This window comes from Callospermophilus lateralis, chromosome 14, assembly GCF_048772815.1.
Source record: "Callospermophilus lateralis isolate mCalLat2 chromosome 14, mCalLat2.hap1, whole genome shotgun sequence".
Taxonomy (NCBI): Eukaryota; Metazoa; Chordata; class Mammalia; order Rodentia; family Sciuridae; genus Callospermophilus; species Callospermophilus lateralis.
In genome coordinates, this window is record NC_135318.1 from 95,970,427 (window position 1) to 95,984,290 (window position 13,864).

The 13,864-nt window shown below is 51.8% G+C and overlaps 1 protein-coding gene across 1 annotated transcript in view; it reads left to right on the forward strand.

The window, feature by feature from the left end:
* The window catches only part of Cnnm4 (cyclin and CBS domain divalent metal cation transport mediator 4), a 39,304-nt gene that overhangs the window by 21,738 nt on the left and 3,702 nt on the right, over positions 1 to 13,864 (forward strand). Inside the window, exons 2-5 of the mRNA XM_076833187.2 lie at positions 7,982 to 8,125; positions 8,391 to 8,525; positions 9,488 to 9,657; positions 9,819 to 9,915. Of these exons, the coding sequence (XP_076689302.1) occupies positions 7,982 to 8,125; positions 8,391 to 8,525; positions 9,488 to 9,657; positions 9,819 to 9,915 (546 nt within the window). The remainder of the gene's footprint in view (positions 1 to 7,981; positions 8,126 to 8,390; positions 8,526 to 9,487; positions 9,658 to 9,818; positions 9,916 to 13,864) is intronic.

The following is a 13,864-nucleotide window of genomic DNA, read 5'->3' on the forward strand; positions in this document are numbered from 1 at the left end:
TAATCCCAGCTACTCAGGAGGCTGAGGAGGGATAGCAAGTTTGAGGCCAAACTGGGCAATTGTGTGAGATCCTATCTCAAAATTTTAAAAATAAAAATAAAAAGGTCTGTGAATGAGGCCCTGTTCACTCCCCAGACTGAAAAAATAATGTCCCCAGCTATGATGCAGTATTTTTAACAGTGGTGTCCATTGAATCTCTTATTTATTGAGCATCTGCTGCATATTTAGATTCATGTAAGAAACAAAGGAATGCATCAGGAACCATGGGACTTTATTTGTGCTGGGAAGGGAACTTGGAGGGTTCTTATCGGGTTTGCCCTTGAAGGAACTCTGGCCCAGTAACTCCATTTTCATAAATGTATCATAATCTCACATGAGTAGAATGATGGGCAGGCATGCAGGGGTTTATTGCAGCATTGTTTGCGGTAGGAAACAGACTGGCAACGATCCGTGTGTCCATCAGCCAGAGGAAGAGGGTCTAACCCATTTTGGCATATCTGATCAGAGGCCAGGCAGACCAGACAGGTGCCGCTCTGTGTTCCTGGGACATGGTAGGGGAAAAGACAAGGGCAGAAGGTGCATATTACATTTCTTAATTAAAAAGTAAAAATAAAAGTTATGTATACATATGTATAGTACCTATATAAATTATTATTACTTTAATATTATTATTAGTAGTAGTCATAGTAGTAGTAGAACCAGAGGTTTAACCCAGGTGTGCTTAATCACTAAGCTACATCCCTAGCCTTTGATTAATTTTTATTTTGAGACAGGCTCTAGCTAAGTTGCTTGGGGCCTCCCTAAGTTGCTGAGGCTGGCCTTGAACTTGAGATCTTCCTGCCTTAGCCTCCTGAGCTGCTGGGACTACAAGCATGTGCCACCATATCTGGCTTATTATTATTATTTGAAGTTGGGGGTCTTGCTGTGTTGCCCAAGCTGGTCTTGAACTCTGGGTTCAAGTTTTCCTCCTGTGTAGCTGGGACTACAGGTTTGAGCCACCAGATCTAGCCAACAGTAATATGCTTATCGTAGAAATGTAGAAATGTTTAGAAAAGTAGAAATGAGGGGCTGGTGCTGTGGCTCAGTGGTAGAGCACTTGCCTAGCATGCATGAGGTGCTGGGTTTGATCCTCAGTGCCACATAAAAATAAACAATAAAGATATTGTGTCCACCTAAAACTAAAAATTAAATATAAAAAAGAAATGATTAAAAAATGAAAGTCACTGTTACTTCACTTCCCCAAACATGTATATTTTGTATTTTCTTTTAGTAAGTCAGCAGTAAATTATACTGTTTCCCACCCCATGAAAGTGGTATTTGTAATTCTCCCCACCCCCTGTAGGGGCATTGAACTCAGGTGCTCTGCCACTGAACTACATCCCCAACCCTTTTTATTTGGAGACAGGATCTTGCTAAGTTGTCTGGAATGGCCTTGACCTTGGGATCCTCTGGCCTTAGACTTCCAGTAGCAGGATAACAGGTGTGTGCCATCATACCTGGGAGAAAGTAACATTTTTATCATCTCTTGATTATAAAAGTAAAAATAAAAAAAGAGTACATGTTGAGTGCATTAAACAAAAGTGAACAAGATTAGTGATCACTCCATCTGAACTGTTTTGTAACTTGCTTCATATATACCGTGAATCACTGTCTCTCAATGAATTCAGGTCTGAGTCAGCCTTTTTAGTGGCTGTAATATTGTGTTATAAACTGCATTGGATGGACCCTCCTGGGCACTTCTTGCAAGCTGGCTGGGTGTTTTTTGTTTTAGTGTTAAGGTCACTTCTTAGGAGTGGAAGAAAGAGCTGGGTCCAAGGTCATGTACATTCTGACGCACATGGCATATGCCTCAAGAAAAATGTTAAGCTCCTAGCAGTAGAGACTAGTTCTTCCACCAACACAGTTTACCAATCTATTAAATTTTGGCTAATGATAGGTTAAAAATCAACATTTCAGCGGGGCACGGTGGCACACACCTGTAATTCCAGCAGCTCAGGAGGCTGAGGCAGGAGGATTGTGAGTTCAAAGCAAGGCATTAAGCAACTCAGTGAGACCCTGTCTCTAAATAAAATACAAAATAGGGCTGGGGATGCAGCTCAGTGGGTAAGTTTCCCTGAGTTTAATCCCTGGTACCCCCCAAAACAACAACAACAACAACAACAAAACAATAGTTCATTCGAAAAAAATTTATTTCCTTGTTTTTTTTTTAATTAATTCATTTTTTTTAGTTGTAGTTGGACACAATAACTTCATTTTATTTATTTATTTTTATGTGGTGCTGGGGATCGAACCCAGGTCCTTGCACATGCTAGGCGAGTGCTCTACCCCTGAGCCACAACCTCAGCCCTTCCTTGGTTTTAATTTATAATTATTTGTAATTAAGCTGGTAGCTTTCCTACTTCATTTATAAAGGCTTGTTTAAAACAGTGCTGCTACACCACTTAGTCCATTGCCTTTCATTGAATAATCTCTTTATTTCCTTTAGACTCAAAATGCCAGATTTATTCCATACAATATTCCCAGTATGATGGAGTTCATTTCTGAACTCTTTCATTGTTCTTTCCAGTACTGCGCTGTTTAGTCACTATGGTCTTATACATTTTACTTTGTATTAAAATCAAGGGGCGAGTGTGGTGGCATTCACCTGAGGTGCCAGCTATCCAGGAGGCTGAGGCAGGAAGAACACTTGAGCCCAGGGGTTGGAGGCCCACCTGGGCAACATAGACTCCACCTCAAAAGTAAATTAAGTGAAATAAAATGAAAGTCCTCCTCAGTACTCTTTTAAGTTGCATCTTGACTCAATGGTCCCCGTCCTGGTCTTCCCAGGCACCCCTCGGGGTAAGTGTCCCACCCCTGGGTGGCGGAGTGCTGCAGCCACAGGGAGGTCTGCAGCCCTGCTGTGCTCTTCCAGGCCTTGGGAGTCTGTGACAGTCTGGGCCGCCTGCCGTGCCTTTGCGCCTCCTCTTCACTGGAGCTCGTGGGTATTGCTTGCCTGCCAGGCTGCTGCAGCCTCCCGGGCTCCAGGCCTTGACCTAGTCTGACTGCCCTGACCAGCAGCTGCCTCCCGGGAGAGAGGGAGCCAGGGGGACGAGCTCTGCCAGGCGTTTGGGTGAACCTGCCCAAGGCCGGAAGCCAGGGGGCTTGTCTTACTCGGGCTGGCTCCTTTCCTACCCTGGTTCTTGCTGGGATGGGCTGCTGCCCCCCTGCAGGTTGAGGTCAGCACTAATAATAGCCAGCTTAATCCTGCCCAGGTCTGGGTGAAGGCCAAGAAACCAGAGTGCCCCGCCATCTGTAGATGCCGACCATGGCCCTCCCATGGGGGAACCTGGGAGCCCAGGGCCTGTCCTGGGAACCTGGGACTGGAACTTGCTGGGAGACCCAGCAAGGAAGCCACCGAGGACACCCTCTCAGGTGCTAGGACCCTTTTTCTATCTGGACCCTGTTGTTCCCCATGGGAAAGGCAGCTGGAGCTGGTGAGTGGAAACCCCTGTGGGGCCCTTGTGGACTTTGAAACCCAGCACATGGTGATGTGTTTCCTTATGGTCTTTGAGGAACTGTAAAAAAAACATTTTATGGGAGGGAGGAGGACATGGAGTTTGCTAAAATAAGCATCGCACAGGGTGGGAGCTGGGCTTTCTGGGCCCGGAGCTTTCCTTTCTGTCTCTAGCAAGGGTGGGGAGCACCTAAACCCCCGTTAGCCTGAGGCACAAGTGCTGTGTGAGGAAGCCATGGGGTAGGGCGGGCAGTGAGGGCTGGCAGGGGCACCCAGGGCAATGTGTGCGCCCAGGCAGGAGGATGAAGAGGTGATGTGGGAAGGCAGGAGCAGGAGGGGCTGCTGGGGACTCAGGGCAGCCAGTCACTCCTTGCCCTGATTCGTGACCTGACCCTGTGGGAAGAGGCTGCTGGCAGGCAGGTTTCTGGAGGCTTCACTTGTAGCTCTTGGACTAGGGAGGGAACAGTCCTACTTGGCTAATTCTGGACAAAGGACAGCAGAGGGTGGAGTGGGCAAGCATGCCAGGCGAGGCCTGGAGGAGACGCTGGGCAGCCAGGGCTCCAGGTGCCTCCTCTCTGGGGTCCCGCTCGCCCAGGCTCCCCTCTGGAGCAGTGCTTGCATGTAGGAAGGGCAGGAAGCCGAAGGCCCAGGGAAGCAGCATTGGAGTGGTTTTGAAAGTTGCTTGTAATGTATGGTTTCTTTCTGATTACAAAATTCGTGTACTTGATTATGGAAAGTTTGGAATTTCTATATAGGAAAATATAAAAAAAGAAAATAGCCATCCTTGGTTCCTCAGATGGTTAGATTAGAAGAACCAAGGATAAAAACTGGGAAATCACTGTTTTTGGTTAAAAAAAAAAAAAAAAAGAATCAAAATGTCAACAATTGCCCAGTGTGGTGGTGTACACCTGTAATCCCAGTGGCTCAGGAGGCTGAGGCAGGAGGATCATGAGTTCAAGGCCAGTCTTAGCAAAAGTGAGGTACTAAGCAATTCAGTGAGACCCTGTCTCTAAATAAAATACAAGATAGGGCTGGGGATGTGGCTCAGTGGTTGAGGGCCCCTGAGGTCAATCCCCAGAACCGCCCCCCAATGCCCCCCAAAAGTCAACAATTTCATATGGTTTAGCCAGATAACTATGATTTTTGCTGTATTTCCTTAGTTTCTTCCTTGAATAAGGACTACTTGGAAAAAAAAAAAAAGTAGAATTTTTGGCTCCAGAGGTGTTATTTAAATTTCCATGCTCCATTGTCACCCCAGCCACCCCCAAAATCCGGTAATCCAGTGGAATGGACAGCACTAGTAAAATGAGGGAGCTCAATGAAATAAAATTTTGTGTAAGAATCTATAAATGACAATCATAAATTCAAGGTCTAAGTTGATTTACTTAAAAAAACCAACCAACCATGGGGAGGGGGCGGTGTCAGGGCTGGACATGCCTGTGAGCGCCCCCCCCGCCGCCCCCCTGCCGCCCCCCTCGCCGACCCGTAGTTTAAATGCTAAGTCAGCAGTAGTTTCTGAAGCAGAGACACTTCTAAATTGCTGAAATCCAGAGTATTTCTGTCTCCAGTCTGCACCCCTTTGTCTTCCTTCACTGGCTGAAGAATGTGTGTGGGGGGGGCACTGGGTGTCCCTGAGCTTTCTCCTGGTGGTGTTAGGTTCGAGGCTCAGTCACCAGTTGCAATGAGGAATCTGGGGACACAGGAGGCGCAGGCCTGTGCAGACTTATGGGGTGTCTTGACATAAGCTTGTATTTAAGTCATGAGGCAAGAACCAGGTGTGAGGTCTGAGCCCCAGGACCTTTCGGCAGTAAGGGTCAGGGAGAAGGAGCCAGAGGTCAGGAACGCTCAGGAGCCATGTGTCCTGGTTGCCAAGTGGGTGGGGAGGTTTACAGGAGGCGGGAGGTCACCTGAGAAGGAGACAGAGTCATTGGAGATCATCGGTGACCTTGACAGGAGGTTCTCTGGCCAAGGAAGAGGAAGGTTCTTCCAGGACAAAAAGATGTCACCTCTGGGTAGACAAATTAGAAAAGACAACCAGCCGGGGGCCTCCGGCTGGCCCAGGAGAGACTGATAGACTGGCCCCTTAGCCAGGAACCCTTGCGAGGGGCCCAGCTGACCAGCTACCAGTAGCACCAGTGCCGGAAGCGCCGAGCTCAGAGCAGGGCCAAACTGTGCCTGGTGCCAGGGTGCACACTTAGGAGGTACCTGTTGTTACACGTGTGGTGGCCACCAGCGGGGGGCCTGCGCACAGCAGCAAATCCAAAACCCAGGAAGGGCCCAGAGAAGGCAGGAGGGCTGGTGCGGCTGGCTGTGCCTGGAGTTAGCTCCTTCCACCCCAGTGGGCATTTATGTCCTTTAGGGAAGTTGCTGGCCTTCCCCTGGGGCTCGGTGCAAGTGTGTTGGTGAGACTTGATGCCTGGAGGGCAGTTTTGTGTTTCAGGGAGGAGGAGCCTGTTCCCTGACCATTGTCAGAAGCCCCCTGGCCACACTGTGGCAGCCAGATGCCCAGGGTCCTCATCCACCCTAAAGATGGCAGCACTTTCTCTTTGTCCCTTAAGTTTTTTTTTTTTTTTTTGTCTGTCTGTGTGTGTGTGTGTGTGTGTGTGTGTGTGTGGTGCTGGGGATGAGCCCAGGGCCACTAGATTGCTAGGCACGTGCTCTCCATTGAGCTGTGCCCCTCTCTGGTTGGATTTTTTTCAATGATAAAAGTGAAGCATGTTGCTGGGCGTGGTGGCGCACCCCTGTAATCCCAGCAGCTGTGGAGTCTGAGGCAGGAGGATTGTGAGTTCAAAGCCTGCCTAGCCAACTTAGTGAGGCCCTAAACAATTTAGGGAGACCCTGACTCAAAATAGAAAAAATTAAAAGGACTGGGGATGTGGCCCAGTGGTAAAGTCCCTCTGGGTTAAGTCCTTGATACCACCAAAAAAAAAAAAAAAAGTGAGGCATGGGCCTGTCAGATGGTATAGAAAGGTACAGAGAAAGGGGTAATAGGGCTCTACCCACAGAGGCCCTCCAGAGGGCACCCTGTCACTGCCTCAGGTGTCTCTGGTCCCGCTTAAGCCCCCTAGCTCCTTTGCTCCTGTGCAGCTGGATGGCGCTGTGTCCCGAGACTTGTCCTTTGGGGGCACGTCTGGGGTTTCTTCTATCCAGCTCCCCCACATTCGCCCTAAAGCAGGGCCCCTGCCGGGATGGGCCATGTGGCTTTCGATTTAGGAGGTTTTGGTTTTGGAGAGGGGTTGCCATGAACCCCCTTTGGTGTCCTCGTGCTTTTGTGATAGTCATATCTCTGTGGGACAAATTCCTAAAAGGGGAATTCCAAAATCCAAGGGAGAGACGCTTAATTTTGAGGCGTGCTGCCCTGTTAGCCTCCTGTGCACTCCTGTCCCCTAGCTGGAGTGGGTGAGGGTCTGTTGTACCACACCCCCAACACTGGCATGACCAATAAGCTTTTTGGGGACTGCCATCCTAGAAGGTGCTAAAGCTATCTTCTTTAATTCGTTTCCATCTGGTGACGTAGTTTATCTGGCTGCCCAGGCGCCCTCCCTAGGGGACACTCCAGTGTCCTGCCTCCAGCAGGTGCAAAGACCCAGATGACGGATGCCGGAGTGTGGCCTTACACTCTTGTGCTTGTTGGCTTATCTCTGGAAAGACACCAGGGACTCCATGATGCGTCCAGTCCTGATGGTTCTGTCCAGCACGGTACTGAAACCTCCGTACATATCTTAGTGCCGGTCATGGGTGGGGACAACTTCCAGAAGCAGCATTCCCTTGTGGCATGCAGGGACCCGAGTTCACAGGTCCCTAGGGCTTTCTCTGGAGGCTATCAAAACACTTCCATGTCTAGAGTTGGGCCAAGCCCTTCTTGGTGTTCCCCTATAGTCACTTGCTGGGTCTCGGGACACAGAGCAGGACAGATGCTCCAGAAGAGCCCAGGAATCTCTGACACCTCCAGAGCCTCCACAGAGCTACCCCACCTGCCTCCCAGCTCCCTTGCTCCTGGTGGAAGGGAAGGCCTCGGGCTCCTGCTGGTTCACCTGCTGAGGAGCCAGAGGAGCGTCTTGGCGTGGGACAGTTTAACACCCTGTGTCCACGCAGGGCGAATAGCAGTGGCCTCCAAGGCCCTGGGGCGTGGGCAGCATCAGACCATCTGTCCAGCTGGCACACATGCCTCCACTGTCTCCCTGTGCCCTCCCAGTGTGGGTCTGTCCCCTCTGGAGACCCAGGAGCTCTGGGAAACGGCCCCAAGCAGCCTTGTCACTTTGAGCCCCTGTCAACACATGACCCTTAGTGTGAGGCCTTAGGACACTTTGGGGCTTCCTTTTCATGAAAGCAGTGTGCCTGCAACAGAAACATCAGGAAATACAGAAAAGGAGGGGGCCACCGATGACGCCTCCCCAGTGACTCACGGCCCTGAGTGTTGACATTTTTGTTGGGAAAGTCTCATGCCTGGTCCCTGGGCTGGTCTGACTCAGTGCACTGTCCCCACAGGGAAGTCCCACCTGGCCATCGTGCAGAAGGTGAACAACGAGGGCGAGGGCGACCCCTTCTATGAGGTGCTGGGCCTGGTCACCCTGGAGGACGTCATCGAGGAGATCATCAAGTCCGAGATCCTGGACGAGTCGGACACGTACAGTGAGTTCCGCACTCTCCACAGGCCCAGAGGCCCTCCACTGCTTGAGTCTGGAATCATGCCCCTGGGGAAGGTGGAGTGCGGGTTCAGGGTGGCCCCGGTCACCAAGCTCCCTGCTGGTGGGGTGAGCTCAGAGCGCCTGCTGAGCACATGGAGGAGGCCACCTTGGCTCCTTCTGGCCAGAGGGAGCAGGAGAAGGGGTCAGGCTACCGTCTTTTCCAGGTCCTCAAGGGATAGCAACTTCAGTTCTAGATCTTTCCCTTGCAGCTGACAACCGAAGCCGAAAACGGGTGTCTGCAAAGAACAAGCGTGATTTCTCCGCCTTCAAGGATGCTGACAATGAACTCAAAGTCAAGATCTCTCCTCAGCTGCTTCTGGCTGCCCATCGCTTCCTGGCCACAGGTAGGAGCAGGAGGCCCTTCCTTTGTTGGTGGAGTTAGTTACTGGAAGGGGGCTGTGGTGGGTGCAGGGTCAACACAGCTGCTTTGGGAGGGCCATCCCTGGGACTCTCCTGCAGTCTGCTTGCCGTCCCTGGGCTGCTACTGCAAACTTCTACAGAAGGCCTGGGGGAGTTTTGAAAATAAGTGGTGAGAGAGGAACTCCTTAGGTGCTCACCTGGGTGCCCCCAGCCCACTGAGGCTTGTGGAAAGGTAAGGAAAAGGGACCTTTGCACTGGCAGTGGGTCCTCTGGGTGCAGCCCACACCCCTGGCCCTGCTTATCTGCCTGAGAAGCCTGCTCTAGCTCTCTTCCCCTCTTCCCTGCCCTCGCCTCTGTGTGTACTGGTTCCCACAGGAATTATCTCTAGATCAGTGACATTTCTCTCTTCTGACCCCTGATTCAAAGCTCCCTTGGGGACCCAGGTGACAGTTTAGAAAAAACCTGCCTACTGCATCCCCTCTTCCCCAGGCCACCTTCCTTCCTAGCCCTCACCTTCCTTCCTAGCCCTCACTTCCTTCCTAGCCCTCACAAGGGTGCCATGAGTCCTTCTCCTTTGTTTTCATAGAAGCTCTTCCTAAGCACTGGCCACAGGCCAGGATTGTGTGAGAGTGGTCTGTGCGTGTTAGCCCACTAACCTGCAGCACCCTGTGAAGTTTTTATCCCCATTTTACAGATGAGGAACCTGAGACTCAGGTTAAGTCATTTGCCCAAGGTCACAGGCTCTTACTGCAGAAGCCACACTTGGAGGCCCCGCAGGCTGACAGTCTGGGGTCTCAGCAGGGAACTCAGGTGCACACCCTTCCTGGGAGGTGTGGCTTGAAGGAAGAGCTCAGCAGGGCGGAGCCATCCCAGGCCAAGTAGCCGCTGCTGTGCAGCAGTGGCCCAGCCCCAAGCCTCTTGTGAAGTCTCCTCTCTTCTCCCACAGAGGTGCCCCAGTTCAGTCCCTCTCTGATATCAGAGAAGATTCTGCTGCGGTTGCTCAAGTACCCAGATGTCATCCAGGAGCTCAAGTTTGATGAGCACAACAAGTACTACGCCCGCCACTACCTGTATACCCGGAACAAACCAGCTGACTACTTTATCCTCATCCTGCAGGTGAGCACTGCCGTCCTGGGCCCAGGCTGCCTGCCCACACCACTCTGCCAAGATGCTGGGGATGCGCCGCCTGCCCTTGACTTCCACATGCCCCGCGTTGTCCTCTGTCCCACCCAGTCCTCATTCCCCTCTGGTTGTAACCCTGACCTGTGTTCTTGCAGGGGAAGGTGGAAGTGGAGGCTGGCAAGGAGAACATGAAGTTTGAGACGGGCGCCTTCTCCTACTATGGGACCATGGCCCTGTCCTGGGTCCCCTCTGGTGAGTCACTGGGCTGGGGTTGGGTTGTCCTCCTGCTCACGGGAACCAAGTGCAGATGACTTGGGAGTGGGAGGCTTCTGGGGCCTAGATGAGGTGGTCTGGGGAATAGAGTGGCGTGCGCCCTTGGAGGCCCAGGGAAGAGATGCGAGGGTTTGGAGCGAAGGCCTGGGGGCAGCGGAGGGAGCAGTGCCGAGGTGTAAGACCAGCCTGCCTTGGCAGAGAGCCATGAGGATGCATGAGGAGCCCCCAGAGCTGCAGGTATTTGGCTCTGACAGGAAGTGGGAAGCAGTCAGTGACCTTCGATGTGGGGAGCACGATGAAATTAGAGTGGCCTGGCACGGTGAGCTGGCTCGGGCCCCCACTGACCATCACAGCAGGCAGGGTGGGAGGCAGGTTGAAGTGAGGGTGGGGATGGGGAGTGGGTGTCCAGAGTTCCTGTCAGTCACCAGATCAGCCTGTTGTGAGGTGGGTGCTGGTGAACTTGGCTTTTCAGGGGCTCAGCCTCTGCCTTTTGGTCAGAGTTGGTTCTGATGGAATAAAGGGATTTAGGGACTGAGAAAAGGGGATGCACCTCCTCAAAGACAGTTACGATCTGGAGAAGAGCCTCTTCAGTGTCCTTAGCTTCTCTGATTCTGGGTGACTCAGACTTTTCTGCCTGAAGGCCAAGTGGCTCTGGTGGGCGCCTGGTGCTGTAGGTGAAGCCCGCGTCTCACCCTGCTCCTCCACCCTCCTGCCATGGAGGCTCCTGCAGGCCGAGAGCAGTCCCTGTTGGTGCTGGAACAGGCAGGCTCCTGGAGAACTTCTGTGCTGGCCTGTCACTGTCCTTAGACATATAGGACCCTGTGCAGGGGCCAGAGCACCCATCACTGCCAACACGCAGCTCAGCCCGTTTCCTCTGCCCCCCACTGGGATGAGCCAGGGCACTGCAGGGTCCTGGGGGTGAGAGAAAGCGGGCTTCTGAGCTGGGCTCTGGAGCAGGTGGGCTCACCCACATGCCTCAGGCTGCCCTCTGCAGCTCAGCTTGGCCGAGCAGCCGGGGCAGTGAGCAGGGCAGTAGGCCTGTGAGCCCTTCCCAGTGCTGCTGGAGGCCACACAGCTCCCACTTGGAGTGACCAGGAGAGAGGGGAAATGGCTCTCAGCACACTGGGCCAGCTCTGCCTCTGCACAGGGCTCCTTGGTCTGCCTAGAGCACCCCTCCTGTCAGAGCCCTCCCACCGCTGCCCAGAGCAGGGTCTGCCTCTGTCGGGTCTGCCTCTCTGTCCTATTCCTGTGGCTCTGTGTCCTGCCTCCTGACCCTGCAAGGTCACTGACCTCCTCTTCTCTTGCTCCAGTTCCTTCTACCCAGGCTGGGTGTCCGCTTGGCAAGCGGAACTCGCTGCTGTCCTGGCTCTCAGGTAACGCAGCATGCGAGGAGTTCACACTGCCACCTGTCGTCCAAGCTGCGCACTGCACCTACATTAACCCTGCCTCCAGGCACCTGGGCATTCCACCTGGACACATTTGGTGGCCAGCTGGGTCCTTCCTCTGGTTGGTCTAGTGTCCAGTTTCTAGATGGCTTTGCCTCAGTCCTGAAAGGGTCCCTTAGTCCTTGAGAACGCATCCCCAAAAAACCCATGGCCAAGCCAAGGTGTACCGTCTGGAGGGGATGAGCCCAGCCACTTGGCATCCTGCTTCAGGCTGCTCACAAGCCCCACAGGGTGACATTATCTTTTCACCTGAGACACTTCCCGCCCACCCTCACGCTGGCCACTTGGTGCTCAGGTTTGTCGCCTGCTGGCCATGCCCTCAGGCCAGGCAGCAGCAGGCATGCGGAGGTCTGCCGGAGCTCCTGCACACTCAGGAGGTGGGAGCAACACTGCCCACTGTGAGGAGCTGCCAGGAGCAGGAAGCGACAGCCCATCTAGCTAGAGCTTGGTGGCTTCTGTTTTCTCTCTACTATAAACTGGGATATTTGAGTCAGAAGTACTTAGGGAAAGGCCTGGTGCTGTGTTGTGCCTGGCCTCAGCTCTGTCCCACCCGACACGTCCCCCAGGAACAGCGGGGCCTGCCATGGTGAGGCCGAGGCTGCTGGGCCCCATGTGCACGGGGAGGGCTGGGGGCACCTGAGGGTTCTATCAGGGCTGGAACCCCCCATGGTCAGGGGCATGTTTGAGCTCCTTGGGCCCTGACATCCTGAACCCCATTACCTGTAAGCTGTCCCCATCTGACAGGAATACAGATGAGTTTTTCTCTGCAGTGCTTCAGCGTGCACTGCGCTGCTTTGACTCTTTGTTTGTCTAAAAATAGCAAATACAAAGGTGACCTGGAAGAATCCACTTGCTAGCCCCCGTGTGACTCCAGCCCTCTCCCTCCTCACTTGCTGCTCCCCGAGTGTGCAGGTGCATGCAGGGTGTGACCCCACGTTGCTTCTGCCTCTGGGAGCAGGAGTGCCTTTGTGGAAGGTGCTTTGTCAGAGCCACATGGTCATGGAGCAGGGCTAGCATCACCCGTTCATTCTTTGCTTTAAGTGTATTTGCTGAAGGAGTCTTTGGGGGGTGGGTACTGGGGACTGAACTCAATGGCACCCAACCACTGATTCATATCCCCAGCACTATTTTGTATTTAGAGGCAGGGTCTCACTGAGTTGCTTAGTGTCTTACTTTGAACTCATGATTCTCCTGCCTCAGCCTCCCGAGCTGCTGGGATTACAGGTGTGTGCCACCACACCTAGCTGGAGAAGTCATTATAGATAATACCATGATTTTTAAAAATTATGCAAAAACTTTCCAGAGTTTAAGATTATGTTCTTAGGATATTCTTTCAGAAACAGGATTACCAGATCAGAGAACCCTAATATTTGCCATTTTTATTGTTTTTTTTTTTGATCCCCAAATTAACAGTTTATTGGGAAAACAGAAAAAAAGTTTTTGAGAAAATTTAAAAAAATTAAATAAAAAGTACCATAATTTCATTTCTCAGAGACAATACTCTGATATGTCCTTATAGGACCTCTATTTGTAAAAGATCATTTGCGCGGGTTTTAAATTCAGTGGTTGAGCCTGCACTTAGCATGCACTAGGCCTTGGGTTCCATCCCCAACCTAAATAAATAAATTCTGTTCCTGTTTCAAAAGGCATTCCATCATTCAGATGATTAATGTAAGATATTAAGTAATACTCCTGGTATTTCTAACTTTTTCCTGGAGGTGAATCAGAGGTACTGCTTAGCTACTTGCGTGTGACCCTCTAGTGAGCCTGTTTCCTGTTCCTCGGTGGGCGTACCCAGTCACAGAATGGCCAGACTGTATTTGTCTAGATTTATTAGAGAAAATCTGGCTTTACTTAGGCAGAAAAATAGAGGAGTACTCGATTTGATCTCACTTGGTAAAAGCTGTGTGGGTCCTTGAATTACTGGGTTCAGTGTTTGTTCTCTCTGCTGGCTATTTCTTGGCATAGCTAACTTAGTAGTTAGTAACTTCGTAGTTAACTAAAGCAAACCCCCTTGATCCACTTCCTGTTTGTGTAAAACAAGTTGCAAGCACCAGGTGCCTGCCTGTAATCCTAGTGACTCTGGAGGCTGAGGCAAGAGGATTGCAAGTTTTGAGGCCAGCCTCAGCAATTTTGCAAGGCCCTCAGCAACTTAATGAGACTCTGTCTCAAAATAAGAAAATTTTAAAACAGGGCTGGAGATGTGGGGATGTGGCTCAGTGATTAAGCACCCCTGGATTTGATTCCTGGTACCAAAAAATAAAATAAAACAGACAAAAATAAAACAAGTTGCATTCACTGGTGACTTCTCTGAGTCTTTCCTTGTTCTCTGTGTTTTTAAAACTGAGCTAACGGTGAGCTGTGCCATGTAGGGGCAGCTCCTTTCCCCCTTCCTCGGCTGGGTTGGGCTGGGCTGGAGTTGCCACCCTTTCCTGGGCGGAGAGGCCTGTGCTGCCTAGTGGCTGGGCTGTGCCACCCGCCAT